Source organism: Sturnus vulgaris, chromosome 8, assembly GCF_052056855.1.
Source record: "Sturnus vulgaris isolate bStuVul1 chromosome 8, bStuVul1.hap1, whole genome shotgun sequence".
Classification (NCBI taxonomy): domain Eukaryota; kingdom Metazoa; phylum Chordata; class Aves; order Passeriformes; family Sturnidae; genus Sturnus; species Sturnus vulgaris.
The window spans coordinates 4,119,405-4,146,634 of record NC_142250.1 but is presented as its reverse complement, the minus strand read 5'-3'; the positions used below and the strand labels follow the sequence as shown (position 1 = coordinate 4,146,634).

Here is a 27,230-nt window from a genome sequence, read left to right as displayed (position 1 = left end):
ATTATTTCATGATGCATTGAGAACAAGTGCTCTGTCTCTTCATACAATCAGTTTAATTCCTCTGCTTATTAAAAAATATTATTTGGCTGTTTCGGGTATTTATAATAATAAACACAAACCACAGATTTTAAATCTGGAGTTTACATGCCTGGAGAACAGGCTGGTGTTTCTTTAAGTTGCACTGAGAGCTGCCTTCCTTTTTAAAAACAGATTTGTGCCAGAATTTATCGTGAAGCCCTTCCTTGACATTTGCATGTCCTGAGCCACTGCAAATATTCCACTGGAACACTAGACTCTTATTTAGGGATCTACAGGTGTTTATGGCCACAATTCCAGCAATGCTAAACCCTTCCTCTCTGAGAACATTTCCCAAAAAGCTCTGTCCACAGGAGCTGAGCCCTGTGATCATTTAAGGCTCAGAATCAATGGCTGCACCCCACGGAGGGCTCGGCTTGTTACAGTACCAAGGAAATATCCATGAATCATCCAGGCACAATCTGCAAACAGGGCTCACATCAGGCCTCACAAAGGTTTTACAGCGCTCCACTGACTTCTACAGCGATTTCTTATTTATGCTTGGGGGAACTCCATCAAGTTGGGCTCTCAGAGTGTGTAAAATGTTTATATTCACCGTTTTCTCTGTCAGTATTTGCAGGGACTGATTGCTCTACTCATCAGAGCATTAGAGACCAGCACTTGCCTGATTTCCTCAGCACTGCCAACATCTCTCAGCTGAGTGCCCTGGGTGAGTCAAGGGATGGGCAGAGCTTTTATCCTCACCTTTCTTCCATTTCTGGTGCAGATCAGCAGCCAAACCCCTGGCTGAGGTGGAGGGCTCCCTCCTGGCTGGCACTGCTCCACCTCCTCACCTGCCCTGGTTTTCCTCACTCCAGTTCCATTCCCAGCTGCTTTTCCTCTGACCTTAACCCCTGTCCATGGCAGAGTATTCAAACATGCCAGGCAGGTTCAGCTGAGCACCTCTTCCCAACCAGCTCCCAGTCTTTGGTTTGAGTGGAAAACAGCACAACTGTCACTTCTGGGGAATTGTGACACCAGCTACTGGGAGCTCCCTCAAACCTAAAGGGGAAAAAAAAAATCTCTTGGAATCGATGCTGCTGCAAAGGCAAAGTGTTTTGGGTCTGCTTCTCTGTGGTCAGGAAAGAAAGATTCCTAGGCTGGTAATTGATCTTTTATATAATTACAGAAGGGTTGGGGTTCAAAGGAATGTTAAAGCTCATCCAGTACCACCCCCTGTCATGGGTAGGGACACCTTCCACTATCCCAGGCTGCTCCAAGCCCCAGTGTCCAACCTGGCCTTGGACACTTCCAGGGATGCAGGGGCAGCCACAGCTTCTCTGGGCACCCTGGGCCAGGGCCTGCCCACCCTCCCAGGGAACAATTCCTTCCCAATATCCCACCTGATTTGATTTCCTTAGGCAGTGGGAAGCCATTGTCTGTGTCCTGTCCCTCAGTACCCTGTCCCAAGTCTCTCTCGCTCTCTCCTGTAGCTCCTTCAGGCACTGGAAGGCCACAGTTTGGTCACCCCAAAGCTTCTCCTCTCCAGGCTGAACAATCCCAGCTCTCCCAGCCTTTCCTCCCAGCAGAGCTGCTCTATCCCTCTGATCATCCCAGTGCCTCCAGCAGCTCCGGGTCCCTCCCGTGCCTGGACCAGGTGATTTCTCTGCAAGAACTGTTTGTGTTGCAGTTTTATCCCCTCTGTTTTCCTTGAGCAGCCTACCTCAGGCAACGGGGCCCTTTCCCCCTTCCCGAGTTTCTGCAATCCCAGCACACAAAGCCCAGTGTCCAATCCCATCTCCAGAGCCCCTGGCACAAACGCTGCCCTGTACAACGGGAAGGCAGCGCATTCCACATCCCAGGAGCGCCAGCTCACAGCCCGCTTCCAGCCCAGCCCCGCTCCTCTCCACACGCACAAAAATCGCTTTATTTTCGCTTTGCACCCGCTGTTTCCCTTTTTCCCTTTTGCTTCCAAGCCAGGGCTATCAGCACAGGCAGAGTTTGTAGCTGATGTTTTGGGCATGACGCGGCTCCTGTGCCACCTCCCCTGCGCTCTGCTCCCTTACATGGCCAGCAGCTCGGGCAGGCACAGCATTCCCCACATTCTTCCCTTTTTCCCTGCTTTTCATCCCCGATTCTTTCGGCAGGAGGGAACACGAACACAAGGAGTACGGCCGCCCTCTGCTGCCCTGCTCCGGCTGCAGCCTCACACCAAGCACCGCACCACCACAAGAAAACCCCAACAAAACAGAAATACTACCGAGTAAAAAACACCCCAAAGCAATCCAAATGCAATGTAACAATCAAAAATAGTCATCGCATTAAAAAAATTAGCAATACTATTACTCAAGCCTAGCTTTAACACATTAATTTATTCGGTTTCTCCGCAAGGGGCTACCACAACTTTTTCTTGACTTACCCGCTGCAACTCCCCAAAAAGTGAACACGTGGCATCTTAAGGGGCTTATTTATGTAAAACCGGGCATTTATAAACCCATGGCACTGTCTGTAGGTCCCTTACAGCAATCAAACTCACAGCCTGCTTCTGCTTAATATTAATTTTGCTCAATAAACAAATTATTTTGGTGCTAACGCAACACTGCCTGCTGACACTACATTTTGGGTGGGTTTATAAATTTATTTATTATTTACCATTCCTGTGGTATGGTAAATAATACTATCTCTTTGTTCCCCCTTTAACAGATGCAAAAGATTGATCTGGTGCAAATTGGAATCAATGATTCGATGCAGTAATGCACATTAAAGCATTGATTTGCACCCGATCCTGGCTCAACTCCCAACCACTCTGAGTCTGCACACAAAATTCAGGACACACAGACCCAAACATCTCTATTTTTTTAGTATTAATGACCAATCTGAAAAATGAAGGGGGTTTATTTTCTCTATACATGCCACATTTTGTCTAATTTCTTTGAATTTTAAATTATCCCATTTTCAGGAGTCTGGCTCTTTTTATTCTCTATTTATATTCCCTTCTAAGCTCCCAAAAAGTCAATTAAATTTAAATAGCTCACATTAATACCACAAATATTTCACTGCAATTGCAGTTAATCCATCACCTCCCCAGAACCCCACAACAAACCCTGACTTCCCAAACTGCTCAGATCTACAGATAAAGTCAAGCTTTAGAAGCAAACTCTGATTTTAAAAACCATGAATAAAACTTCCAGGCAGAATCGGTATTGATTGGGCAGCAGAACAGCAAATGCTGAGCATGGAGGGGTAAATTAGAAAAGAATCGACCCAGGAGCCCTACTAGGAGAGGGAATTTAAGTAAATATTGGTTTTGTCCCACAAACATCTCTACATTTTTGTAGGGGATGCCCAGGGTAGGCGGTAAATAAAGCTTTTAAAAGGCAAATCAAACCCAAGCAGATTAAGTGATTCAGGAAAATAAATCAATCCTCAGGTGAAACCTCCTAGTACTCAATTCTTTAATAGTACAAAATTCCTACCAGGAAGTGAAATTGGAGGTGGGAACCCCAAACCCAGCTCATGGAAGAGGTACATTCCACCATCTACTCCTCTTCCAAAATGAGATAAAACCACAGATTCTACACCCCTTTCCCTTCTCACTTCTCCTATTTAAAGGTTTCACCAAAACCCTCAGGGCTGGAGCAGGTTTGGAGCTCTTCAGTGGAGAATTCACCCCACCTGGATAATTCCTTGATGTGAGGCAAAGCTGAGAGCAGATCCTTTCCATGTCAGCTTGGGAAAAATCTCAGGCATTCCTTAAACTTCTCTCTCATGAACCCAATTCCAACAGGGTTCTTCCAATTATTCACAGTGCAAAGCAATGCTTATTATCAACACCAGAGCAAGGGGGAAATGGAAATATTCTCCACTTGTAACTAAATTCTTTTTTTCTTTTTACCAGAAAAGCTTTTTAACGTGAACTCAGGTTTTGCTGGCCATTGAATGGCAAGTGATGTGTTTGCAAAATTAAGCTTTCAATTTGCAGAGCATTATTAGGACTAATTTCATTAAGCTAATGGGTTTGAAATATATTTTTTCCTTTAATTTTTCTTCCTCTTCAGCAACACACAGGAAATAAAAAGAGGAGACTGGCCCATCACACTACTAAATCTGCAGAAGCATCTTCAAGTTCTTGAAGAGAGCAGTGATTAAAGCTTTAAAAAATGTACCTGTTTCCCCCCTGAAGGAATGGAGGGCTGCTGCAACATAAATCCACCTGAATTAGAGCACAGCTCGTCTGCTGATCATTGAAACCATACGGTTTAACCCATCTCTTGTAACTGCAGCTTCAGTTTGTTTCATTTTATCTCATTTCTGTTCCTGAAAAATCACAGCAGCCCGCGAGAAGGATGAACTTAATTGCACCTCCAGCGAGCTGCACGGGTTAATTAACATAATTACTCATTCGTAGCCTGGTCAGCTCGCTGCATTCATCTGCTGCAGGCCCAGCCTGAATAATTCAGCAGGTATTAATTATTTATGGCCTGGAGCTCTTCCGAAGGAGCTGCTCGCAGTCAGTGCCGGTGACTGGACCTGTCAGGCAGAGCCAAGCCCTGCCCCACCAGCCTCAGCTCTGCTTTACCCTGGGCATCGCAGCAGGGAAAATGGGAAAGGGTTGCATTTAGCCACCAAAAATATCGTGTTTTAAATCTCCCCACATCCAGCACTTGATTTATAGGGGATGCCAGTGATATCAAAGGAATATAGGGGGGAAAAAAAAATCACCTTTTCCTATTTGGTTCCTTGATGGAACGTGTTGGAAAGGAGAGCAGTGCAAGGCACAGACATTCCTCCCCTCTTATCTCTGCCACGATTTGCTCTTCTGGCAATCAGAGTGCTGGGTTTAAGTCCCTAGGCATAAAATGGGCATGGGGACCTCCAAAAAACGGGGGTGTTACCTGTGCCCCCCTGGCGGCTGCCAGAAAAGCCAGGCTGGATCTCCCCTCCTGCTGGGAAGAGCCTCTCCACCTCCATCCTCTGCTTTGGTGGGGCCTCGATGAAGAAATGGCCCCACACAAACCCAGAGGGTGGAGGAGTTTGCCCGGTGTGTGAGTAGGAAACCATGAACTCCAAGGACAGGACACAGCCTGAGGCCAAGAAGGAGCTCTAACTCCTGGGGGCTGAGGCTGAGCTGCTTTTCCAGAGTGCTAAAATCCCCCCTGTGGCAAAGGATGCAGCTGGAGATGGTGTTGAAGAAGGTAAACAAATGCCTAAGAGCTCGTATTTGGCAAGGACAGAAGGGGCTTATAGAAAAAAAAACCAACAGAATAAGAATCTTATTTTACATTATATCGATGCTATAATTGACTAAATGCTCAGTATCAAGTGGCATTTTTGGAGGAGCAGCAAAAGGCTTTACAAGGACTGGAAGATGGGAAAAATCCACATTAAAAATGAAGCACCTCTTTGAACAAGGACAAATATCCAGGTGCACGAAATCCCTAGGAAAGGGGTGGCTCACCCACATCTCCACCTGCAGCTCCAGGTCAGCAGTGCCACCTCCAGTGCCCATCACCACCCCAGCTGAGCAGATTTATGCTCCAAAACCCCCAAACCACGCAGCCTTTTCCTGCCCCAAGTGTGTTTATCCCCAAATCTTCCCCCTCTGGAGTCTCTGCAGCCACCCCACGTCCCCTCCAGTCCCAAAGAGCTGTGCCAAGATATTTTCCATGGCCAAGCCTCCAGCACACAGGAGAGGCTTCTCCCCTCCTTCCCGCTGGGTTTGGGGGTTTGGCAGCTTCCCCCCAGGAATCCTTCCCTGGGTTTTTCCCATAAAAATCCCTTTCAGCCTCCCCCGGTGCCGCCGGCCCAGGGCGACCTCCGGCTCCATGGGCAGCTCCTGGAGGGTGCTGTGGTTACCCACAGGGCACCACCACCGTGTACAGCCCTGACTCAAACCTTCTGGATAAAGATCTCGGCTCTGTGAGGCCCTTCACCAGGGCAAAGGGTGGGGAGGCAGAGCTGAAAGCGTTTTTTCATTCCCAGGAAAGCCGGGGGGCTGTGCAGCCCTGCAGCTTTTCCCTCCCGCTATTCCCTGGCAACTGAGGCATCAGTTTTTGGGAGCTTTTTTTAACCACTTCCCAGCATTAAGCTGAGGGTTGTCCCCTGCATTTTGTCAGGGTTTTACCCCCAAGGCATGGCTCTGTCACTCCCTTAAGCATCAAATATTTCCAGCCACGTGGAAGATAAAGCTGAAATAATCCAAGCATTAAAGCTGCACATTTCTCCCAGATCTCCTTTCCCTCCCAGAAGCCATGACCAGGACGGAGGTGGCATAAAATCCATCTGTCAGCTCAGCCTTACACTGAATTTAAATTAATGCTCTGACAAGACCTAGTCCAGCCCTAGTTCTCCCACATGGTACCAAACCCTTTGTTTTCTTGCACCACCAACTGCTTTGCCAAGCTCTTTTCAACTGAAAAATTAGGGAGAGGTTGACGATGCAGAAAAAGCAGGAGAAAGAGCCCAGGTTTGATAATTCTTTTACCATCATGCTGGGGTTTTTAGGGCTTGGTGGTTCATGCTCCACAAAGAATCCTAAAGGTTGGCAAACTCCTCTGAGATCGAGTCCAACCATTACCCAGCACTGCCAAGGCCACCTCTAACCTGTGTCCCCAGCTGCCACATCCACAGTTTTGGAACACTGCCAGGGCTGTGACTCCACTTCCCTGGGCAGCCCCTTCCAAGGCCTGACCACCCTTTTGGTGAAGGAATTTTCCCTGATATCCCATCTAAACCCCTTCTGGAACAACTTGAGGTCATTTCCTCATCCTGTGCCTATTCCCCAGGAGCAGAGCCCAAACCCTCTGGCTGCCCCCTCCTGTCAGGGTGTTGTGCAGAGCAATAAAATTCCACACAGATCTTACTGGGGAGATGCCAAAGCTCCAAGTCCCAAACAAAGCTGTGCCATTCCTCATTTCCAGCCTGATTTTCCCTCCAGTGCTCCTGAATAAAAAGCCCACTTAAAAAGACAAATCTGTCTTTAACCTCCTGGACACTTTTATTGGTCAGAGACCAGTAAATTCTCATTTCTTTGAGTGTCCAGGCCTGCTTTATTGACCTGATGAACACAGTCACTACCCTGGATATGGCTGGGGATGTGTATGAGTGGAAACTGGATTTGGGAAGGCAAAAGTGAGCGAGCACCTCGAGGTTTTAAAGATCAGCCAGTAATGGGATGACATTTCCTTTCTCCAGGAACATTTGTCTGTAATGAAAGCGATGCCTGAGCACATCAAATCAGGCTGTAATTATCCCATTATCCTTGTGTTGGGTCTGAAGGCTAAACTGAGATAATGTCAGTGGAAAATGCTTCCCCCACACTGGGAAATCATTCCCTTCATGGTTTCATTAGGGGAGTATCAGGCTCAAGCAGGTTTTACTGTGAGCAGGAGCAGTCTGTAACAGCACCTCAGCTTTTCCCTCAAATGCTGCTCCTTAAATCTGCCACTTAGGTTGTGGACTGGGGAGAGAAGCGCTTGGGATGAGACCAGCAGAGAGAAAAGGGCAGAAGAAACGTCACCAGAACATTTTCATGTCCTCAGCAAGAGGCTGGTGGCAACCCTGGTGTTCTCCAGGCCAAGAACCATCCCTGTTCCCAGGGCCAGGCGCCCCAGACTGAGAGGAAAGGAGTTAAAATTAAATAAAACAAAGAGAGGAGGAATTATTTATAATTAAATGGAAGTGTTAGCCCAGCTTGGCCAAGGCAGCATGGGCTGGAAAGAAAAACCTCCAGCCCATCAACATCCCACTAAAATTGCCCAAATCCCACTTCATTCCCATTAATTGAAGGGGACAAGAAGAGTCACATGATGGGGCAGTAGACTCATGGTCACAGCTGCCTTAGGAAGGAAAATATTGGGCAAGTCCCTGGGTAAAAAATGATCTTATGGGTCAGCACTTCAACAGATAAAGCATAGAGCAGGACATTAATATGGACAGCCAAAATATTGGAAAATACATACTTTACATCCTGGGCTTGTTTGGTTTTTTTTTATTTTCAACAATAGGTGAGCCAGAGGGTCACTGAGTTTGCTCTTGATCTTTGCTGAGTTCTGGAATACAAAAAAATACACTTTGGAGAGCCAGAGGAAAGCGAACACTCCACCAGGACTGTAGCAGGTAAATGAAATCCCACAGGTAATTGTGTCAGCCTGACATCAAATCCTGCACATCCTTTGGGATGTGTGAGCCTCCATTTAATTGCAGGAAAAATTAAGGCAAGACCACAAATGCCAATCCATAGGGCCCTATGGAAAACGGATCTTGTAGAATGAGCTTAGCAAGTTCTATTAAAGCACCTGCAAATTGGGCTGAAAAAGGGATTTGCAGCCATGCAATGCAATTAAAAGGCTGCTTTGAGCCGGGATGGGAAGGGGGTGATTTTATTAATGACACAAACGCACAGTGAAAACAAAACCTCCACGGAGGCCAAGGGCTCATCTGCAAATGGAGCTGGATGAGCAAAGCCAGCCCTGATGACCTCCTGAGATTCCCACTTAGGAGCTGAAGCACTTCCCATTCCTCCTCTGCCACCCAGCACCTCTCAGCCCCGCCAGAAGGGCTCCAAAGTGGCCACAAATGTGATTTGAAATCCCCTTCCCCAAGTCAGGGTTATGCTCCGGATTTACAGATGCTGCTGGCCCAGCTCCTGCAGGCTGGAATAGGGATGCAGGGATTTATCAGCTCCGTGTTCTCCTTCGTAATGGGAACACCATGAGCACAACACCCACGCAAGGAGCTGCTGCTTCCAGTTCCCAGGGAATCAGAGGCTCGGAGCAGGGTCAGGAAAGGAGTCACTGTGGGGGGAAGCAGCTCCAGGGGACTTTTTCATGTGCTGCTGGGGCAGGAGCCATCACAGAAACGCTGGCTGGAGAGATTCATGACAAAATTCCATAGGAAGTTTTCCCCCGTGTGTTTCATTTCATTTAAAAAGAGAGGTGATTTTTAGCTACTGAATATTTGGCAATAAAATGAAGGAGAAGGAGAAGGAGAAGGAGAAGGAGAAGGAGAAGGAGAAGGAGAAGGAGAAGGAGAAGGAGAAGGAGAAGGAGAAGGAGACTCCCCAAAATAGAAGTCAACCATCCTAACATAAAAGATGGGAATCAGCTGTACCTGCTTTTAATCTCAGAGTAGAAACTACAATTCAGGAGTCAACCCAATGAGCAGCAGGAGCAGGAACTGGGCGAGTGAGACACAATTGTCCCAAAATCAAATGGTCTCTGCAGCTGATGCTTTAGGATGGATTTGACTGCACAGACTCAGGAGAGGTTAATCAGACCCCAAAATTTCCCTAAAACCAGCCTTCAGTTGATCCACAACACCATTTCCACTTCCTTTTTTGCTTTTTTGCCTCCAAACAAATGGAATAATGGAGTAAAAAATTCAATATTTGTAATACCCACACCAGCTCAGCCTATATTTTTCAGCATCTTCCCATAGAAGAACAAGTTTCTGGTCGAAGTTACCATGAGTGTTCTCCTGTCAAAAGATAAAACACTTTTAAATTCTTCTTTTTTTTAAGTGTTTATTTTAATGTCACGGAGGCGAGGGATAAATTTCAATCTGGCTTCAAGTCTCTCTGCCCCAGCAGTGCTGAGAAATGTGGGGAAGAAGATTTAAAACGTCAGCGTTTCTGCAGGGGAGACCAACTGCTGCAGTCTGTGCTTCCCAAAAGGCATTTCAGCCTTTTCCCTGGATGGGACATGTGATAATAAACCTGCAGATCAAAGTGAGAAACGTGCTCCTGGCTCCCAGTCTTGCATTATGGGATGAAAGGGAAGGCAGAGTTTTCACCCTTCACTTGCCACAGATTTCATGAAGTAGCATGAAAAACAATGGGGAGACAAAAAAAAACCCCAACCATCACTTTTTATGCTGCTTTGATTTTAGTATTTTATTTTTTTAATATTGAACAGTCCTTTTCTGAACTACAGAGAGGAGAGAAATAATGTAGCTGAGGAGGTGGCTGCTGTCTATTGATAAAATACACTCTCAGTGTCATTCCATGAAAATTTTCCCTCTAAAAGCTGATTTGGGGAATTTTTTTTCCCCTGCCTCCATGCAGGTTGAAATGGCATCAGAAATGCCCCCAAGGCTTTGTGAAAAGGGTAAATATCAAATGCAGATAAAGCAGAATCCCTGACTGGTTTGGGTGGGCTGGCAGACGGGAAGCAAAACCACCTTGGAGACACAGCCCTGGTGCTGCCAAATTTTCCCAGATAAAGAAACTTCCTGGTGTTTTTCCCGCCTTCCCAGAGAGCTCCTTCCCAGCTTTTCTCCATTCTGCCTTTCCAAACTTTCAGAACCTTTCTGTGTTTTTACAAGCACAGATTTATTTTCTTTTGAATGTCAAAAAAAATACCATAGGCTGGAGCAAGAGGGGACACTGGGTGTATTGATTCCTTCCAGCTTCCTGATTTTTTTTTTTTTTAAGATACATTTTTAGGAAGTGTAGCAACTCCCCAGGTGTCTCTCCCTGCATCTTTCCCTGCTCCACAGTCACTTCTGAGATTCCTTACAAACAGCCAAGCTGGAAGCCACCTTTGGGAGGCATTTTTAAGGGACCTCTTCCTGCTATTCCCACCAATTCCAGGCCTTAAAATTTGAATTCTGGCTTAATAATTGCATGCACTAAAATTCCTTGTTGAGCCACTCAGAGGATTTGGGTGGAGTTCTTTGGGATCTCAAGGCATTATTCCCAGTTATCCTTCCCACTCCCACATACTACAGGAAAAATAATACAAAGCACAGCTCCTCAGAAACTGAAGGGTTAAAGAGTTAAAAAAATTCAATATTGGCAATACAGTGCAGATACATAAATAGAAAGTGGAATTCTGAGATTTAGGATCTGATCCCTTACTACAAACAGTTCAATAGAACTTCATTTTTTTTAAAAGCAGAATTTTTATACTAACTGGTCATTTTAAATCCTGGCGGTGATTTTTACCTGGGAGGATTTTATAGAAACTCCCAATAAAGAGTAAAATGCAAATGAAAACAACTCAAAATTCCCATCCTGCTATGGTTGCTGCAATCAATCAATCAATCAATCAATCAACCACAGCCTCCTTTAGTGCAAACTTTGTGCCAGAAACCCTAAATATTAAGATATTTCTCCTGAACCTGGTTCCCACCTGCACAGTTTCCTTCTGGGTATTTTACATTAAATAATTCTTTGTTTTCTCCCCCTGTAGTTGCTGTTTGAGTTTTCCATCACCCCACCGGCCTGTCATTAATTTATTGCCACAAGTTGGATGTTTTCACCCCATTTTACACCTTAAAATGTCTCAAAACCAGGAATCACCAAGAAAATCTATTTACAAATCTATTTATACTCCTTTGAGTCAAACAGAAGAGAATTGATCCCATTATAGGAGAGCTTTTCCCCCTCTCCTGTAGCAATTCTCACAACGCTCAGGCTCAGCCCCCAACATGAATTAAACCCAAAAATTGAATTTTAAATTTAAAATTACCTCAATCATTTATCCTTGTGGATCCCCAGGATCATCCCAGTTTCTGCCACCACTCGTGGGCCTGAGCTCAGCCTCCCTCCCTCCTTTTTTAGCCTCTTCTTCCTCATTTGTGACTGCAGGGGTTTATTACTAATGGAACAAAAATGCTCCGAGAACACCCATGAGCAGGACACAGAAAAAAATCTGTTTGAAAAAAAAGCAATCCTCATCTTTTCCACTCAGGAGGTCATGGCAGAGGGGAAAGCTCTTCAGGAAGCCCCTTGCCAAGCTCTGTCAGAGATTTTCCAGGACCTGCAGCTACTCCACAACCAAGTGGAAACCTTGGGAAGGCTTTTTCCTGAAGTTTCTCATTAGGAAGAGGCACTCAGAGTTTTACTTTAGTCCTTTCTGTCCCATTTTACTCTGATAAGACTTCACCAGCCGGGGGGATTTTCGCTGGAGAATCACCTTTTCCATCGTGAGGGATGATTCTGACAAAAATGGCAGAACAATTCTGACAAAAGTGACACAAAAATTCTGACGAAAATGATTTTAAAAAATCTGACAGAAATTATAAAAGAGGCCAAATGAAGAGTGAGTGAGGCCAAGCAGTTTTACACCACCACCACATCCACAGCAGCAAGAGGGACATGGGACCCTTTTTCTCCTCCAAACCAAGAGATGTCCACAAGCTGCTGCAGACAAACAACACAATCCCAACTCTCAGCTTTTTGTATTTTTATAAATCCACTCACACCAAACATCCAGGGGAGGAAAGCAGTTTCTGGGGGCCTTGCCTGGGAGCATAGCTGAGGTTTAGAGCCCACATGTAACCAGGTTTTCAGGAATTGGGAATCAGAGCTCCAGGCAGAGGGAAGGTGGGGGACATGGAGATCTGGCAGCTGCCCTGAAATCTCTGGGCCTGTGGTTTGGTGCCCCAAGGGAGGCTCCAAAAACCTCCCTTGACTTGAGGCATTTAAAAATAGGCCGAAGGAAGAATTTGGGATGACGCCGCTGGGACGGAGCCTGCGTCAGCCAGGGATGGGCACTGCCTCCTTCCCTGCCCAGCCCGGCCTTTCCTGCTCCTGCTGAGGACAGCCTTGGCATGTGTGTGCCCTTCCTCGGGGCATACCTGAGAAACACATAGAAAAGACAAAGAACCCAAATTTTCATCCCAAACCACCCTGAAAAATGATAATCCTGCCAGCTCGCCCTTCCTTTCTTCACCAGGACTGGGATCACGTCAAATAATCTAATTTTCTTTTTTTTTTTTTAATTTAACATGTTTATATATAAATTAATCCAATTTAAAAAAAAATTCAGATGTTTATATATAAACTAATACCTGTTTTGTGCTATTTTTGGAGGAGGTGGAAGGGCAAGCTGAGTTTAGCTTGTGCTGCCCTGGCGGTGACACCACTGTGTCCATGAGGAAGCACCAAAGGGATACAATGGAAAAGGTGGATTGGGTGACCAGGGCTGCTGGTGACAGACAGACAGACAGACGCCAGGTTGTACCCAGTGGAAAGGCACCATTTGATGCCCTTTGGGAGCCAAATTTCCCCCCATCCTGGCTCGGTTTTCAGGTCTCCTGTAAACCAAAGGGAAGTGATGCCCAGAGAAGGGGGGAGTGGTGAGTTCAGCCCATTAAAAATTAAAAGACAGGAAATTATTTCCATTGATTAACCATAAACATTTTCTTCTCTCCCTTTCTAAAACCCTTCTGTGCTTATTTGTCCGACCTTGGACTTCTCGAGGGGCTGATGTCACACCTCTCCCTGCAGTGACACCCCCTTGTCCCCCCCATCTTCACTCAATACCCTCCACTGCTTCATGCCACAAGTTGCTCCATCCAAACGAGCAGAGGACCAAGCAAAGTGTCCATCTCCCACTTCCATCACTCTCTTCAGAATATTTTCCAGCTCTCCCCAAAGTTACACAACTCTGTCAAACTTCCCTCTGTATTTCCCTCCCCTGGGAGCAGCCACACACTCCCAACACAACAAGCAATGAGAACAGTGTTAATTCCTCCTCTGCCAACATAATTCCAGCTAATAAAATCCTTCTGATCTTTGGTGGGGATCACCCAGGGATGAAGCATCCAAGGAATTTGCTGTTGCAGCGCATCAGGAGGGGATGGGGCCGGATTGAGGAAGGGTAAATGAGGAAGAGAGGTGTTTTTAGAGTCATAATTAATGGCAAAATCACTGCTATCCTTCCTCTGATCTTTGCAAAGCAACGCTGACCCTTACAGAGAGAAAGAGCAGACTCAGATCCAGCAAAAGCTCCTTGTTTGAACTATTTCAGACATAGCTGCTGAGTGATGTCAAATATTGCGTGAGGACAGTCCCAAACTGTCCTTCTTCAGCTTGAAGGCTGAAGTGTCACACACCGGCCACAGGTCACGCACTGATCTCCCACCAGTAAAAAAAAAAAGGCAAAAGCTCCTTTTCCAGGCTGCCCAGGCCCCGAGGGAGGGTGGTTCCAGGTAGTGGGGAAGCAGCTGGGTTGTTTTTCACGGGCAGGCTCGGTGCAGGATCGATATCGCTTTAGTGGCTGGCAGCTGATGAGATCATGGCTAAATTAACGCAGGCAAGCAGCTCAGTTCCCAGAAAGGGGCTGAGGGAGGAAGGACACGGCTCCAGGGAGGGGGAGGATCCCTCCTGCCATGCTCAGGGGGTTGGAGACCATCAACAGAGCAGCTCCAGGAGGGGTGGAGATGTGAGACAAAAGAGCTATAGTGGGGGAAAGAGATGGAAAATTGCAGGGCTATGCAGGACGTCTCTGCTTTAGCCTGGGGCAGCCCCAGTCCAGCTTTGAAGGAAACTTTGCCTTGCGTTTGGGACTGGAGACCTCCCAGGCTGGCCAGTTTTTACCCTGGGCATGGCTGGTCCTGGCCTGAGCAATACCCAAACCCCAGAGATGGATTGATCCTACCACGGCCATCAGCAAACACCAGCTTATCCCAAGTTTTGCTGCCTTAAGTCAAGAGGATCCATTCCAATCCTCCATCCCTGCTACCACCCAAAGCCTTTCATCCTGAGTTTAAACACCTTGGGTGAACACAGCAAAGTATCCCCCAACACCTCAGGGAAGGTGGAAGCAGGAGAAACAAGGATTCATGCCTGATTTTATCTGGAAAACCACAGGCAGGAGGACTGGTCCAGGACTGGGAGGCTAAAACCACAGTACACCCCAATACCTCGCCTTAAATGTTAGACCCCACTGCCATCTTGTGGCAAATGCTTCCTGAAATAAAGTTTAAAAGGGGAGAAAATCCATTAAAAGTAGGGGGAAATTCATTAAAAAGTTGCAGAAAAAGTTAGGGAGCCAAGAAGGACAGGTAAATTACTGGGACCGGGGTGGGGAAAACTCATCTGTCTTAAATGCTGCTGAGGCTGAACCTACAGCACTGTGTCAGACTGAAACAGGCATGGAAAAATCCAGGGATGGCACGGTCCAAGTTGGATTTGGGGAGCTGAGGCTATAACCACACACAAAACGTGGAATTGCTGCAGGGCCAGGTCTTCAGCAAAGATTCAGTCGCCATTCCAAAAAATATTCCAGAGTTCCCAAAGTAATTTCACGCCACTCCGGTTTAAAGGAGGCTTCCACATAAGCAGGACGTAGCTGGAATTAGATGTTGCACCTCGGAATGAAGGAAGGCAGCCACTGGAATTTCCAGGGAGAATGATCTGGAGGTGGGATTAGGGCTCAGGTCGATCGCTCCCAGGGCACAAAGCACCTCTGGGTGCTGGAGAGCCACAGATGAGCACCCCTGGGTGCAGGGACAGGCAGGGCTCATCCAGCTCTTAGTCCTGGCTTTGCCACACCTCAGCATTTACCTTTTGCATCATCGATCATCTGCAGTGCTTTTGCTTAGCAACTGGGCAGCACTTTAGCAAAGTGCCTGGGTTGCTGCATCATCCACGGATGGCTCCCACCCCGCCAGGAAAAACAGGGACAAACTGGTTTTCCTTCTTTGTGTTGCCATAAGGGACTGGCAGGTGTTGGATCAGACAGCCCTGAGGCCTTGTGTGATCGGAAACACTCACTGGCTGTGGGTAAAAGTGAATCAAAACTCACTGACCGTAAATAAATTAAGGAATCGTTTACAAGAAGTGTGGCTCCGCTCTCAAATCAAATCTCTGCTGGTAGGAACGGATCAAGGAACGACAGGCAGGAATTATTTTGAAGACAGGCACAGAAAGTGGCTATTTTGAAAGAAAATATAATTTATACATTGGATATAGATACATGGATAGCCCCTGGCCAGCTACACAGCAATGCTTTCTGCTGTTAAAATTTATATTATCGTGTTATCAGAAGGAACAACAGCATAAAAATATACTTCCAGACCAAAGGTAACACATCCTTTACCACCTTTCTGTTTCCACATCCCCATTCTTTGGATCTCTGCAAGCCTTTCTGCACCTGGCAGGGGTGCATTACAAGAGGCACAACATATTTAAACCAATTCCATTCTCCACTTCCAGCTGGGATTTATCCTTGTTTGAGTTCCTGTCATCCCGTAGTTTGCTGCTTTCAACTCCTTGATAGTTTTACGTGTTGGTGTATAGTAGACACAATAAATAAATCCAATTATATTGTCAATAAATACATCTTTATCTTCAGAGATGAAGAAGTGTTTGGAGGCTGATCCCAGGTAAAAAGGTTTCTGTTGGCGTGCAATTGAAAACAAGCGGGACTGTACATCCTCTAGGGGGTTTTATGGTCTGGAAGTTGTCTGTGGGTTTTGGAAAAGAGGTGTTCCCCATCCTCAGCCTCCCAGGGAGCTGTGGGATGGAGAGCTGGGATGCTGCTAGTGCCGCTGAAGCACAGGCAGGAGGCTGCTGGAGGTGCATGAGCTCCCCCATGAATAAATCAGCCGAGTGCTGTCAGCAGTTCTGAGATGGCAGAGCCAGAGAAAGCCCCGGGGACACTGAGGGGAGCTGGCACCAGGCAGAGCCATTCCTGCCTCCAGCCGGCAAAGGGAGCAGGGAAAGCTCGTCATGCTCTTGGCACAGGCCTCTGCAGCACAGCCCTTTGCTCCCTGATCCCAGGACACCACCCTGGAGCCAGACCAAGGACCCAGACACTGCCCACTGAAAACACACCTTGATCTAGCCCATAGCTGGGAGGGATTTGGGGTGAAAACAGGGGAAAAAGGGATGTTGTGGGTGCAGTGTGCTCAGCACACCATGGAGCCGCCCGCCACTCTCCCAGCAACAAGACGGGAGAAGAATTAAGCGGAATTAAAGGAAGAATTAAGAATTAAAACCCAAAAGCAATCCCAGACTGGCTTGGTTACCATTGTCATGGCTACCACGAGCGAGGCTGAGGCATGGGGGGATGCCAGGGGATGGAGTTCCAGCCTGGAACTGCCCGCAGGCCCCACCAGGAGTTTTTCCTGCCCACTGAAACATCATCCGCAGATGATGGGAATGATGCAGGATGGGAAAAACGACCTTCACTGCATCACATGGACACAGCTTTTCCTGTAGCTGGCCTGCCAGCCCAAACTGGGAACAGCACGGGAAAGCCTCAGGCCAGGACTAAACCTCGCTAGAGCCATAAGCAGGTTTAACAACTTATAAATAAGTGATTACACAGGGTGGGGACACTGGGTCCCTGCCCTCACCACAAGTGCCAGGTCACTGTCACCTTCCCTGTGGTAGATGGGGCTCGGGATGATCATTGCCTCCAAAAAAACCCAACAGCAAAAGGAAAAGTTGGACATGGTTTCTTCTCCATCCACAACACCTGGCCTCTGCCTTGGGCAGGGGGTGCAAAGGGATGTGCTGCCCCAGGGAAGGATGAACGGACACGCTCAGCTCACACTCACACACCTCCCTGGGCACAGCAGCTTGCTTTATTAAATCACCACAGGCAGGGAAAATAATAATAATGAATAAAAAAAGCCCAAAGCCAAGTTCTCCTCCTCTGAGCAATAGTCTCGTTAACAAGGGGCAGCGGACAGGTGAGGAGAAAAGGGCTGGAGTTTGGTCTGGGCACATTTGAGGCAAGAGCTGTAGATTCTCACCCACACACAGATCCCATCGGGAATGGCTCTGCTGAAATAAATCGCTCTGCACAGAGGACACGAGACCGTGCCCTGCTCAAGAAGCACCAGCCACAGCCTCTGCCCAAAGCAGGGTCACCACTGTGGTCACACACAACTTCTCCATCGCATCAACCTCCCCAGCAGCCAGCACAGCACCATGCTCCCCAGTTTTCCCACATGTATGGAAGAAGGACAATCCCCAAGACCCCGGGCTGAGGGATGTAGACCCCACGCTCCCCGCAAAACACCTCTCAGTGGGTGCCTGACAGCAGCACAGGGAAATAGAATCATGGAATCATTAATGTGGAAGAAGTCCTCCAGGATCAGCGAGTCCCACCGGGATAACAGGAGGCAAAGCACGAGTGGAGCAGCGTGGGCTTGTTTTTGGGGAGTATGGGATGGGGAAAGAGGGGCCGGGGCGAGGGGTAGCACCTGCCCCGGGAACGGGGCTGCCGGGGGTGCTGGCGGCTCTCGAGCAGCCACCGAACAACTTCCCGGCCCCGCCGCAAACTTTTCCCAGCGCCGGGAGGCACCGCCGCCCCCCCGCGCTCCGGCCGAGCATCCCCCGGGAGCCGCAGCCGAGCCGCGGCGGGCAAGGGAAGAGCGAAGCGAGGGAGGGAGGGAGGTCCGGGCTGTCCGATCTCCCGCAGAGCTCCTTCCCGGCGGCTCGGAGCCGCTCCACGCCCCGGGCACGGTCCGTGCCGGCGATCCCAGGCGGGGGGGACGCGGTGTCCCGGCCACCCCGCTCGGGAACGGGGTTAGCGGGAGCGGGGAAAAAAGAGGTGCCATCCCTACCTCTCTCCCTTGGTGAACTTGCGGAAAGCCTGGCGGAGGTCGTGGAAGGAGCGGTAGGTCTGCGGCTCGGCCGAGATGCCCTGCGCCCGGGTGGTGCGGGGCCCGATGTGCGGGCTGGGGGCCGGCAGCACGGACTGGCATTTGTGCAGCCGCCGCCGCAGCTCCTGGATCTCCTCGTCCTTCTCCCCCAGGCGCCGCTCCAGCTCCTTGATCCGCTCCTCCTTCAGCAGCAGCAGCTTGGTGAAGTCCCCTTCCAGCTCGGTCATTTTGGGGGCGCCGGGCCGGTCCCGCTCTCATGGAGCGGCTCCCGGGCAGGGACAGGGGCGGGGGAGCGGCTGCGCCCGCCCCGGCTCAGAGCAGCGGCCCCGGCATCGCCCCGCCAGCGCCGAGCCGGCCGAGGGGCCAGCAAAAACCGCCCCGAAAACAGCGGCGAACAAGGGGAAAGGCGGCGGGGAAAAAAAGGACAAGAAAAGGGGAAAGAGCTCTTGTGCCACTCTGCGAGGCTGGGATCCTGGAAATAGCAACAATTACCATGTGATCGCAGGGTGACGCAGCTCCTTGTAACTGGAGCCGAAGACTTGGGATTCAAACAAGAACACTTCATAAATATTAAATTGCCTCCTGCTAATGAGCCACGTGGAGCCGCCCCCCGGCCCGGCCCCCGGCAGCTCAGCATCCCGGCCCGGCCCCCCCGGGAGCTCAGCATCCCATTCCTCCCGCCTCGGGAACTCAGCCCCGCGCCTCTCCGCCCCAGGAGCTCTGCATCCCATCCCGTCCCCCAGGGAGCTCAGCATCCCACCTCTCTCCTCGCCCGATGTTCCAGGCTGCATTACCCTTAGCGCTCCCCTGTTGGTCCCTCCTGGGTACCCCCCCTCTGGCCAGGCAGGGCACCTGGGCACCTTCCACGCCTCCCTCCATCCTTCCCTGCCCAGATTATCCCGTGTACCTCACGGCTGGGGCACCCACATCCCACCCGGCATCCTTCCTCACATCCCACCCCTCTCGGGTACCTGCACCCCTCCCCATCCAGGAAGGACTCCACACCCCTTCCCACCAGGTTTCCTTGCTCCCTGCCCTCCAGGTCACCGCCCAGCACAGCCCCCACTGATGTCAGCCAACCCCACCCTCCTGTGGGACACGCAGCTTTCAGACGCCCGGTGTCCCTCATCCCGACGTGCACGGACAAGCCTGCATCCCACGCTCTGAGGGAGCAGAGCCCGTCCCCAGATACAGACATCGGGTCCCTGGTGGCACCTGAGCGGGGAGGCAGCTAGAGTGCTTTGCCAGCATGACCAGAGAAGGAGGAACTCATCCTTCCCGGACTTATTTGGAAGAGCCCATTACGCCCATGAATTTTTAATGCCGGCTGGCAAAGGGCACCATCAGCTCCCCTATCACTTTTCCCTCCCAAACTACTCTTGTTTCCAAGGAGGGATTTCAGAAGCCCCTTGCTGAAGGGGAGGGGGGTTTTCCCAGCCCCCACGGCCAGGCCTTGGGCACTCAGGGCGCCCAGGAACCGCTCAGGGTCCACATCCCAATCCGTGGAATTTTGTGCCACGCCTTTAGGGACAGACTCCCTGGTCTGCTAGGGCAGGGCAAGGAGAGGGCAAAGCATCTGAGCTGGAGGACAAGGCTGTACCGATGGAGTGTTAAATTAAGGGTTGAAAAATCAATTAGCAGCGTCTCTGTCTGTTAAGGAGGTGGGGGTGGTGGGGTGTTGTTGCACTCTGGTGTCTGTGCCTCTAGCCTTTCATGTGTCGCCGGAAACCTCCGGGCTCGGAGCTGTCCCGTCCTCAGACTGGCAGCATCCCTGCGGCCGAGGGGTCAGGCAGTCCTGGGCGGGGGGGGAGGAGGGGGAACTAATTAACAATTATTAAATAATAATAAACAATTATTAGCAGGCAGAGAGCGCCACCTCGTGGGCAGCACGACCGAGCAGAGCCGGGCCGAGATTTCGGGACAGCCCGCCCTTCCAGGAAGCTCGGGAACGGGAAGGGGATGCTCAAACAGCCCTGGGAGCGCCCCCACTCCGCTGTCCGGGATCTGCGGCGGGATCCCCACACGCTCCCATCGGGATAAAGTGTCCAGGAGCGGAACGCCGGGGCTGCCCCGTGCCCGGTCCTGGCTGTGTCACAGAGGCAGCTCGCGGTGCCCGGGCCCATTGTGACACCGGTGCCTCGCTGTGCCGTGGGGCCATTGTGACACAATGCGACACATTGAGACGTCTCGTGCTGGCTCCAGGGCCCGTGTGGCACTGCCGGTCCCGAGGCTGTTTAGGGAGCATGCCGTGCTGTGCCCTCCAGAAGCGCAGGGCACCGCGCTCCGGAGGCTGCAGCTCCCCGGGATAGCTGCCAGAGGAAGCCCATGGAGAAGGGCACGCTCGGCCCTCAGCCGTCCGAGAGGCACCTGCCGAAGGATGGGGCTGGAGGGATCGGCGGGGATGGGGCCGGCAGCGGCCCGAGGCAGCCGTCTCCATCCCACACCTCCCGCGTCTCTTTCTCCTCTCACCTCCAGGTGCAGCAGCCCCCGAGCCCGGCTCCGCTCGCCCGTGGGGACACGTCCTCGCGGCATTCCCGCCTCCAGCAGAGCTCCAAGAGCGGCGGGAGCCGTCCCAGCTCGAGCAGGCTGGTGCGGGGCCAGGGGCCGCGCTCGCTCCTGTGCAGCCCCGTCCCGCTGCCGCCCGCCAACACCGCGGCCCGCGGGCAGTGCCGCCGCCTGAGGAGCTGCGTGGCTTGCTCGGGCAAGGCCACGCCGGACAGCTCCCTGGCAGTGCCCTCCACACCCTCCACTCCCGCCTCAACCGAGACAGAACCGCCTTTGGTCCACCGGTTCACGCAGACAGAGCCCCCGGCACCGGAGCGCTCGGCTGCTGCTGAACGCACGGATCGAAACACCCAGACCGACAGCCTGGCCCGGGAGCGGCGGGATCCGCGTATCCCGCTGCTCGTGGATCGGGAGGCACAGACAGAGCGCCCGATGCCGCTCCCCAGCACAGCCCCAGCCGCCCCCGGAGGTCCGGAGCCCCCGGGCCGCCGGCAGCGGCTCTCCCTGCTCCGCAGGATGCTCCGGGCGTGCCGCGGCTCCTGCACCCGGGCACAGCCCGAGCTGCTCGGGACCAAACGGGCACAGCATCCCCTGGGAGCGGCACAGGGACACACGCCAGGGGTGGGGGTTTTGATGGTGCTCCAGGAACCCTCCGAGGGCACCGAGTGGCCTCCCTACTCCTGGCCGTGGCTCGTTGAGACCAGTCTGTGATTCGCCACGGAGCCCAAATAAAGAATTCCCATCCTAATGGTACTGCTCTGAACCTGGTCTATCAGGTCCATCCTGTAGGAATGGTTGGCTGGCTCCAAACAACCAGCTGGGAAGCACGTGGAGGAACAGGGCGAGCTCTTAGGTGGGACTGACACTGCTCCCCTCAAGCCCCTGAGCCTTAGTCAGCCTCGGGTCACACCAGGATGGTGGTGACCGACCCCCAACAGTCACAACTGGAGAAGACCAGAACCAAAATCATTCGCAAGACAGAGAAAATTCCAGCCCGAAACGGGAATAACATTTCCTTTCAGCCAAAGGAGGAAAACAGTCATCAGAGAAGGAAAAGACCATATGGGGGTGGCTCCCCTCGGGATCAAACACAGCTGGCTCCTTAGGAGGGATCTCTGCTTGTCTCCTGTAAACCTAGCACCATGAAACCTGTCCCAGGGACAGGAACTCAGCCTGGAAGGCAGTTCTGCCTTTCTCTTCTCAAAGTGCCTTGAAAGAGTAGCTGAGAAGCATCAGTAGTGAGAAGGAATACCTGTCGAAGCAGCTGCATGGAAAGAGAAAGGCCCAGGGTGGAAAACACCTGGATGGGGCATGTGTGGCCTCAGGTAGAGACAGGAAATGCAGGAACCACCCTCGATCCTCACCTGGGCCTTCTGGTGCCTCCCCTTGGCCTCAGGAGGAGGAAAACCAGGATCCTTCATACCTGGGTGGGAATAAAGCAGAGCAGCTTCAGCTGGCTTTGAGGAAGATGAAGGTGGGCAAATCCCTTGGGGATGGAAAACCTTTATCCCACATAGGTGTCGAGCACAGTTGTTCATCCTGGCATGTTTTGCAATTAAGGTTTTAATGAGGCTTTTAATTAAGTTAAATAAATGCTGGTGGTTCAAGACAACCAGGTCTTGGAGTTATGGAATAGTTGGAGCTATAGCTACTTCTACACTGGAGAGTTTATGGTAGAGTGATATCTCTCTAATCTCTATTTTTAAGGCAAATTAAGATTTTGGAGGCAAGGCTTTTTTAAACCTGTTTGGTAGGGAAGGAAGAAAAAGTCTCTTATCAATACAGGTCCTTACTTTCTATTTGTGTTTTTAATTATGGACTTGAGAACCTTTTGCTCCACAGAGAGGAGCAGCTTTAGGTTGTTTGTTCATTTTAAAGGCAGAATGATCATTTCCTGATGTGTTTTAATTATTTCTGAGATGCTTCAAAGCTTCGTTTTCAGATTTCTTTTTTCATTGGGCAGGTTCTCAGGGTTTTCTTGGCCCGTTGTGTGTGTGTAGGGCACTGGGTTGATTATTATTTTTCATCACCGATTTTACAGACTGTTTTTCCCAAGAGAATATTCATTTGTGTAGAAACAAAATTGGGGTGAAGAGTATCTTAACCTAGGGATAAAAATACTCTCCTGGGAATGAGACAGAATGAGTTTTTATTATTCATTTAACAATTTCAGCAGCACAACCATCACATTCATTCACGTTTTTTATGTGAGAGAGGAACTCTTTTCTCAAAATGTGATCACCTGTGGCAGTTTTGTTTTCTCTTATCAATGAAAGTCTTTATTTTCTATTTGTAGATGTAATTATGGAAGTCAGAGACCTCTGTCTATTTAAATATAAAGGCTTGTGGCCTTTCTGCTAGGACACCCAGACAGGAGAGGAGGATCCCCTTTTCTCAACACCTGAGGTAGTTTCAAATCCCTTGGGACACTCGTGTTGGCCAAGCTGCTGCCATTCCCAAACCTCTGGCCTTCCTGAATGAGGGAAGCAGAGGGATCTCCATCAAGCAGCAGCCACTTGACTGCTCCAAAATACAGGTTTGTCCTACAACAATCTCACATGCAGCAGAAGAAGGATACAACTTTCCCCAAAGAGGTTTATAAAAACCAGCTGAACATTTCTTTAATTTGAACTGGTTTTTACCCCAAACTTTTACTTTGAGTTGTTTTACAGCTCCAGGAGCCAGCAGCACAGAGAGGAAACTCCAAGGATGCTGTGAGTTAAGGATAATTATGTATTTTCTGTGAATTAAACCACCAGCTACTCCCTTGCCCTCAGCCCCAGACTCTGACAGCCTCTCCAGCCCTCACCACCTTACTGGACCCCAGCTGGAGATACTGGGCTATGAATCTCTTTTGAGAAGAGCTTTTACTTAAAGGGAACAGCAGAAACAGGTCCCAAGCTGCCTCCCCACCCTGGCACTCTGGGGTTGGAGTCCAGCACACGGTCATTATTAATATCCTGCTTGCTTGGGAGGCACAGAAGGGAAAACACACTCGGTAAAACACGCTCGGTAATCTACTTTGGGTCTAGATTAAAGGCTACATCGATATATATTTTTATATATAAAGTGTAGATGGCACCGAGAACAGCTGGTGCCTCCACTCCATTGAGCTCGCTGACAGCTCCGCGAGTCGCCAAGGAGCGTCACCATTTCACAACCAGCAACTGCTGCAGCTTCAAGGTTAGCTCCTGGGAGGCCAAAATCGCAGAGCAAGAGGCTCTGGAATGCTGTGGGGTCACAGCCTCCCCCGTGTCCCCACACCGAGCCAAAGCCACGCTCCGCATCCATCGGCCTTTCCCGGAACTCTCCCAGCGCAGGGTCCGGGCTCTGCTCGAAGCAGCTGCGGCTTCATCCGAAGATAAGCACGGAGATAAAACAGCCGGCACGGAAGCGCCAGCACGGCCCTGAGAATCCTCTGCCAGGAGACCGAGAGAGCCAGGAGCGGCAGGGAACAGCGGGATGAGGCTCCCGCAACCCCACCGTGTCCCGCATCCCTGTCCCGGCTGGGAGCCTGCACACATCCCGCTCTCCTCCCCGGCTGGCACACAGGCAGCCCCCAAGGGAAGCCCAGGGCCAGCACGATGGAGTGGCTGGAAGCAGAGGACAGGATGCCCGGAGAGACCGGCTTGGAGCAGGGAAACTCAGCAGGGCACGTAGCGGGAAACTCAGACTAAGCCCAGGTCGGGAATTTGAGTGTCTCGCACCCCGTGGATCGAGAGGCGCAGAGGGAAAGTCCTGGAGCTGACCCAAGCAGCGACTCCGTCCCGCCCCAGCGTCGCCCCCCGGGCTGAGCTCCGGACAGTCCCGTTTTTCAGGGATAAACCCGCCCCAACCTTCCCCGGCGTTAACACCGCGCTGTTAATTTAGGGACGGTCGCAGTGATTGATGAGGATGCGATGGTTGGAGCCCGGGCAGCTCCCACAAGTGCTGGAAAACACTTTACAGCCCCTTTATGCTCATATCCAAATCTGTTATCTCGTCTCACGGTTATCATACCTCACAACGAAAACTGTTAGTGTCACAAAAGTAAAAAAATTCACAAAATGTAGCCAAGAATAATGATGATAAAGAGAAAGGTGCTAGTGGGAGAAATGATACAATATGGAGAAATCTCTTGGCACAGTGACCCATAACCTGTGGATTGGTTTTCTTCCTATGTCTTATTTTGTGTAGGCTTTTAAATGTTTTCATTATAGAATCATAGGATATCCTGAACTGGAATGGACCCACAAAGATCACCGAATTCAACTCCTGGCCCTGCACTGGACAACCCCGAGAATCACACCACGTGTCTTTGGACAGAGTACTGTCCAAATTCTTGTTGAATTCTGTCTGGCTGATGCTGTGAGCAGCTTGTTCTGTGCCCAGCCACCCTCTGGGTGAAGAACCTTGTTCTAATATCCCACCTAAAGCTCCCCTGATACAACTTCAGGCCATTCCCTTGGGTCCTGTGGCTGGTCACCACAGAGGAGAGATCGGTGCCTGCCCCTCCTTTCATTAGTGCACGATTTTAGCTTTAAAGCCTGCCCAGTGAGACCCCGTGAGTTTATCCAAGGAAGTTTATCCAAGATCCCATCCATAAGGAAGGGGTCCTAGAATGTCCTGAAGGATTGAGCCCCTCCCTCCCCACGGCTCCCAGCGGAGGGTGAATGCTCAGAGGAGGCGAAACACAAAGTGCTGCTGGAAATAACCCTCAGCTTCGGCCAGAGCTGGTTCTGCTGGCTCCCCGCGGCTCCTCTGTTACGAGGCACTACAGAAAACAGTTTACAGCCAGCAGACATGTAAAACATGCCAGCTATTGAGCCCAGGAAGGCTCAGCGCCTGCATTTCTCATCCCAGCTCACTCTGCAAGCCCGAAGCACGCAGACATTACTCAGGCTGGGGCTGTAATTATCCCGCTGGAAGCTGTGCCAGCTTTCCCTTGGTGTAACTTTAACAGAGTACCAAAGGTGATGCTGGATTTTTATAAAATCAATACCCTGCCTTTTACTCCACTCTGCAACCCCCACCATTCTCTCTTTCAAACTCGCTTTTGCAAGCAAAGATCCTCTGCAGCAGCAGCAGCAGCAGAGTGGACTCAGGATTGCAGCCCTGTGTGAGTTGGAGGAGCTGGGGGAAGGCAGTAATCCCCACCATGTTAAAAAAGAAAATATTCAGTATTTGTGACTTACTTCAATAGTGGCAGAAGTCTGAACCTATTTTTTCCCCCCAATCTCTTAACATCAGCTGAAGTTTTGTGGCCGTTTCCTAAGGGATGGAGCTGCCTTATGGGCACAGAAGATTTCAGTGGGAGGTCATTTTAAGGCCACAAAAAGGAAGGATTAAATCTGTGCTGTTACCTTCTTTGGTGATCATTTTAGTCCCTATTTCACTGGGTAATTTAATAAACTGTGTCACCTCCTCAGTGTCTGCTTTACTAACAGATATGAGCCTTTTCACCACAGAATAACTCCCTAAATGGGAACAATGATATTTATATTAAAAAGATTACCCTTCCCGATCCCTTTGGAGATGATGCCGTGGAGGAGTCAGTGTGCTGAGCTCCTTCTGAGCTTGGCACAGGATTTCTTGCTGCCTGACCCCTTCAAGGAATTGGCCTGGGGCACGAGCAGTGTGAGGATGTCTGTGCTGTGTGACCTACACACCCTGCAGCTACTGAAGTGAGCAAGAAACCCACAGCTCCTTTGGATCACAGAAAGCTCCGGGAGAGGCTGCCCAGGCATTTCTATGGAACCCCAGAATGGTTTGGGTTGGAAGGGAGACCTTGAAGATCATCCAGTTCTAACCCCACTGCCACTGGAGAAACTGGGTTGAATTCACTCTCTGCTATAAATTATAATCCATCAAACCTTCCAGCACAATGACACTGCACGTGCAGTAAGTCAGAGGAAATTATTCCAATCACCCAAATCTAGGATTTTTTTGCTTGTGAAATTTCATGAGTCCACAGAACCCCTCTTCTCTGGAGCCAGGCTAGGAGATCTGGAGGTGTTCACTTGGAAAAGAGAAGGCTCCAGGGAGAGCTCAGAGCCCTTTCCAGAGCCTAAAGGGGCTCCAGGAGAGCTGGAGAGGGACTTGGGAAAAGTGAGGGAGGGACAGAACACAGGGAATGGCTTCCCACTGCCAGAGACGGATGGGATAGTGGGAAGGAATTTTTGCCTGTGAGGGCAGGGAGGCCCTGGCACAGGGTGCCCAGAGAAGCTGTGGCTGCCCCTGGATCCCTGGAAGTGTCCAAGGCCAGGCTGGACAGGGCTTGGAGCAGCCTGGGATAGTGGAAGGTGTCCCTGCCCAGGGCAGGGAATCAGCTTTAAGGTTCCAACCCAAACCATTCTAGGAGTATGTTAAATACCATGATATGC

General features: G+C 50.3%; 2 protein-coding genes across 2 annotated transcripts in view; one reads left to right on the top strand and one right to left on the bottom strand.

Annotated features, from left to right (window-relative positions):
• Nucleotides 1–18,853, bottom strand: part of PRKG1 (protein kinase cGMP-dependent 1) — a 361,647-nt gene extending 342,794 nt beyond the window's left edge. The window contains exon 1 of the mRNA XM_014882250.2: nucleotides 18,325–18,853. Coding sequence (XP_014737736.1) covers nucleotides 18,325–18,590 — 266 coding nt within the window. The 5' untranslated portion in view covers nucleotides 18,591–18,853. The remainder of the gene's footprint in view (nucleotides 1–18,324) is intronic.
• Nucleotides 18,854–20,688: 1,835 nt separating this feature from the next.
• On the top strand, nucleotides 20,689–21,579 carry LOC148222954 (uncharacterized). The gene is made up of 2 exons (XM_088168620.1): nucleotides 20,689–20,838; nucleotides 20,920–21,579. Exons 1-2 carry the CDS (start codon nucleotides 20,689–20,691, stop codon nucleotides 21,577–21,579), a joined length of 810 nt encoding a protein of 269 aa, XP_088024746.1.
• The last annotated feature ends 5,651 nt before the right edge of the window (nucleotides 21,580–27,230 follow it).

What these genes read in the sequence shown, in the direction of transcription:
- LOC148222954 (XM_088168620.1), top strand. Translation starts at nt 20,689, where the DNA reads ATGGAGAAGGGCACGCTCGGCCCTCAGCCGTCCGAGAGGCACCTGCCG. An exon ending in CTTTCTCCTCTCACCTCCAG is followed by an intron (nt 20,839 to 20,919) that starts GTGCAGCAGCCC and finishes CAGAGCTCCAAG; the next exon opens with AGCGGCGGGAGCCGTCCCAG.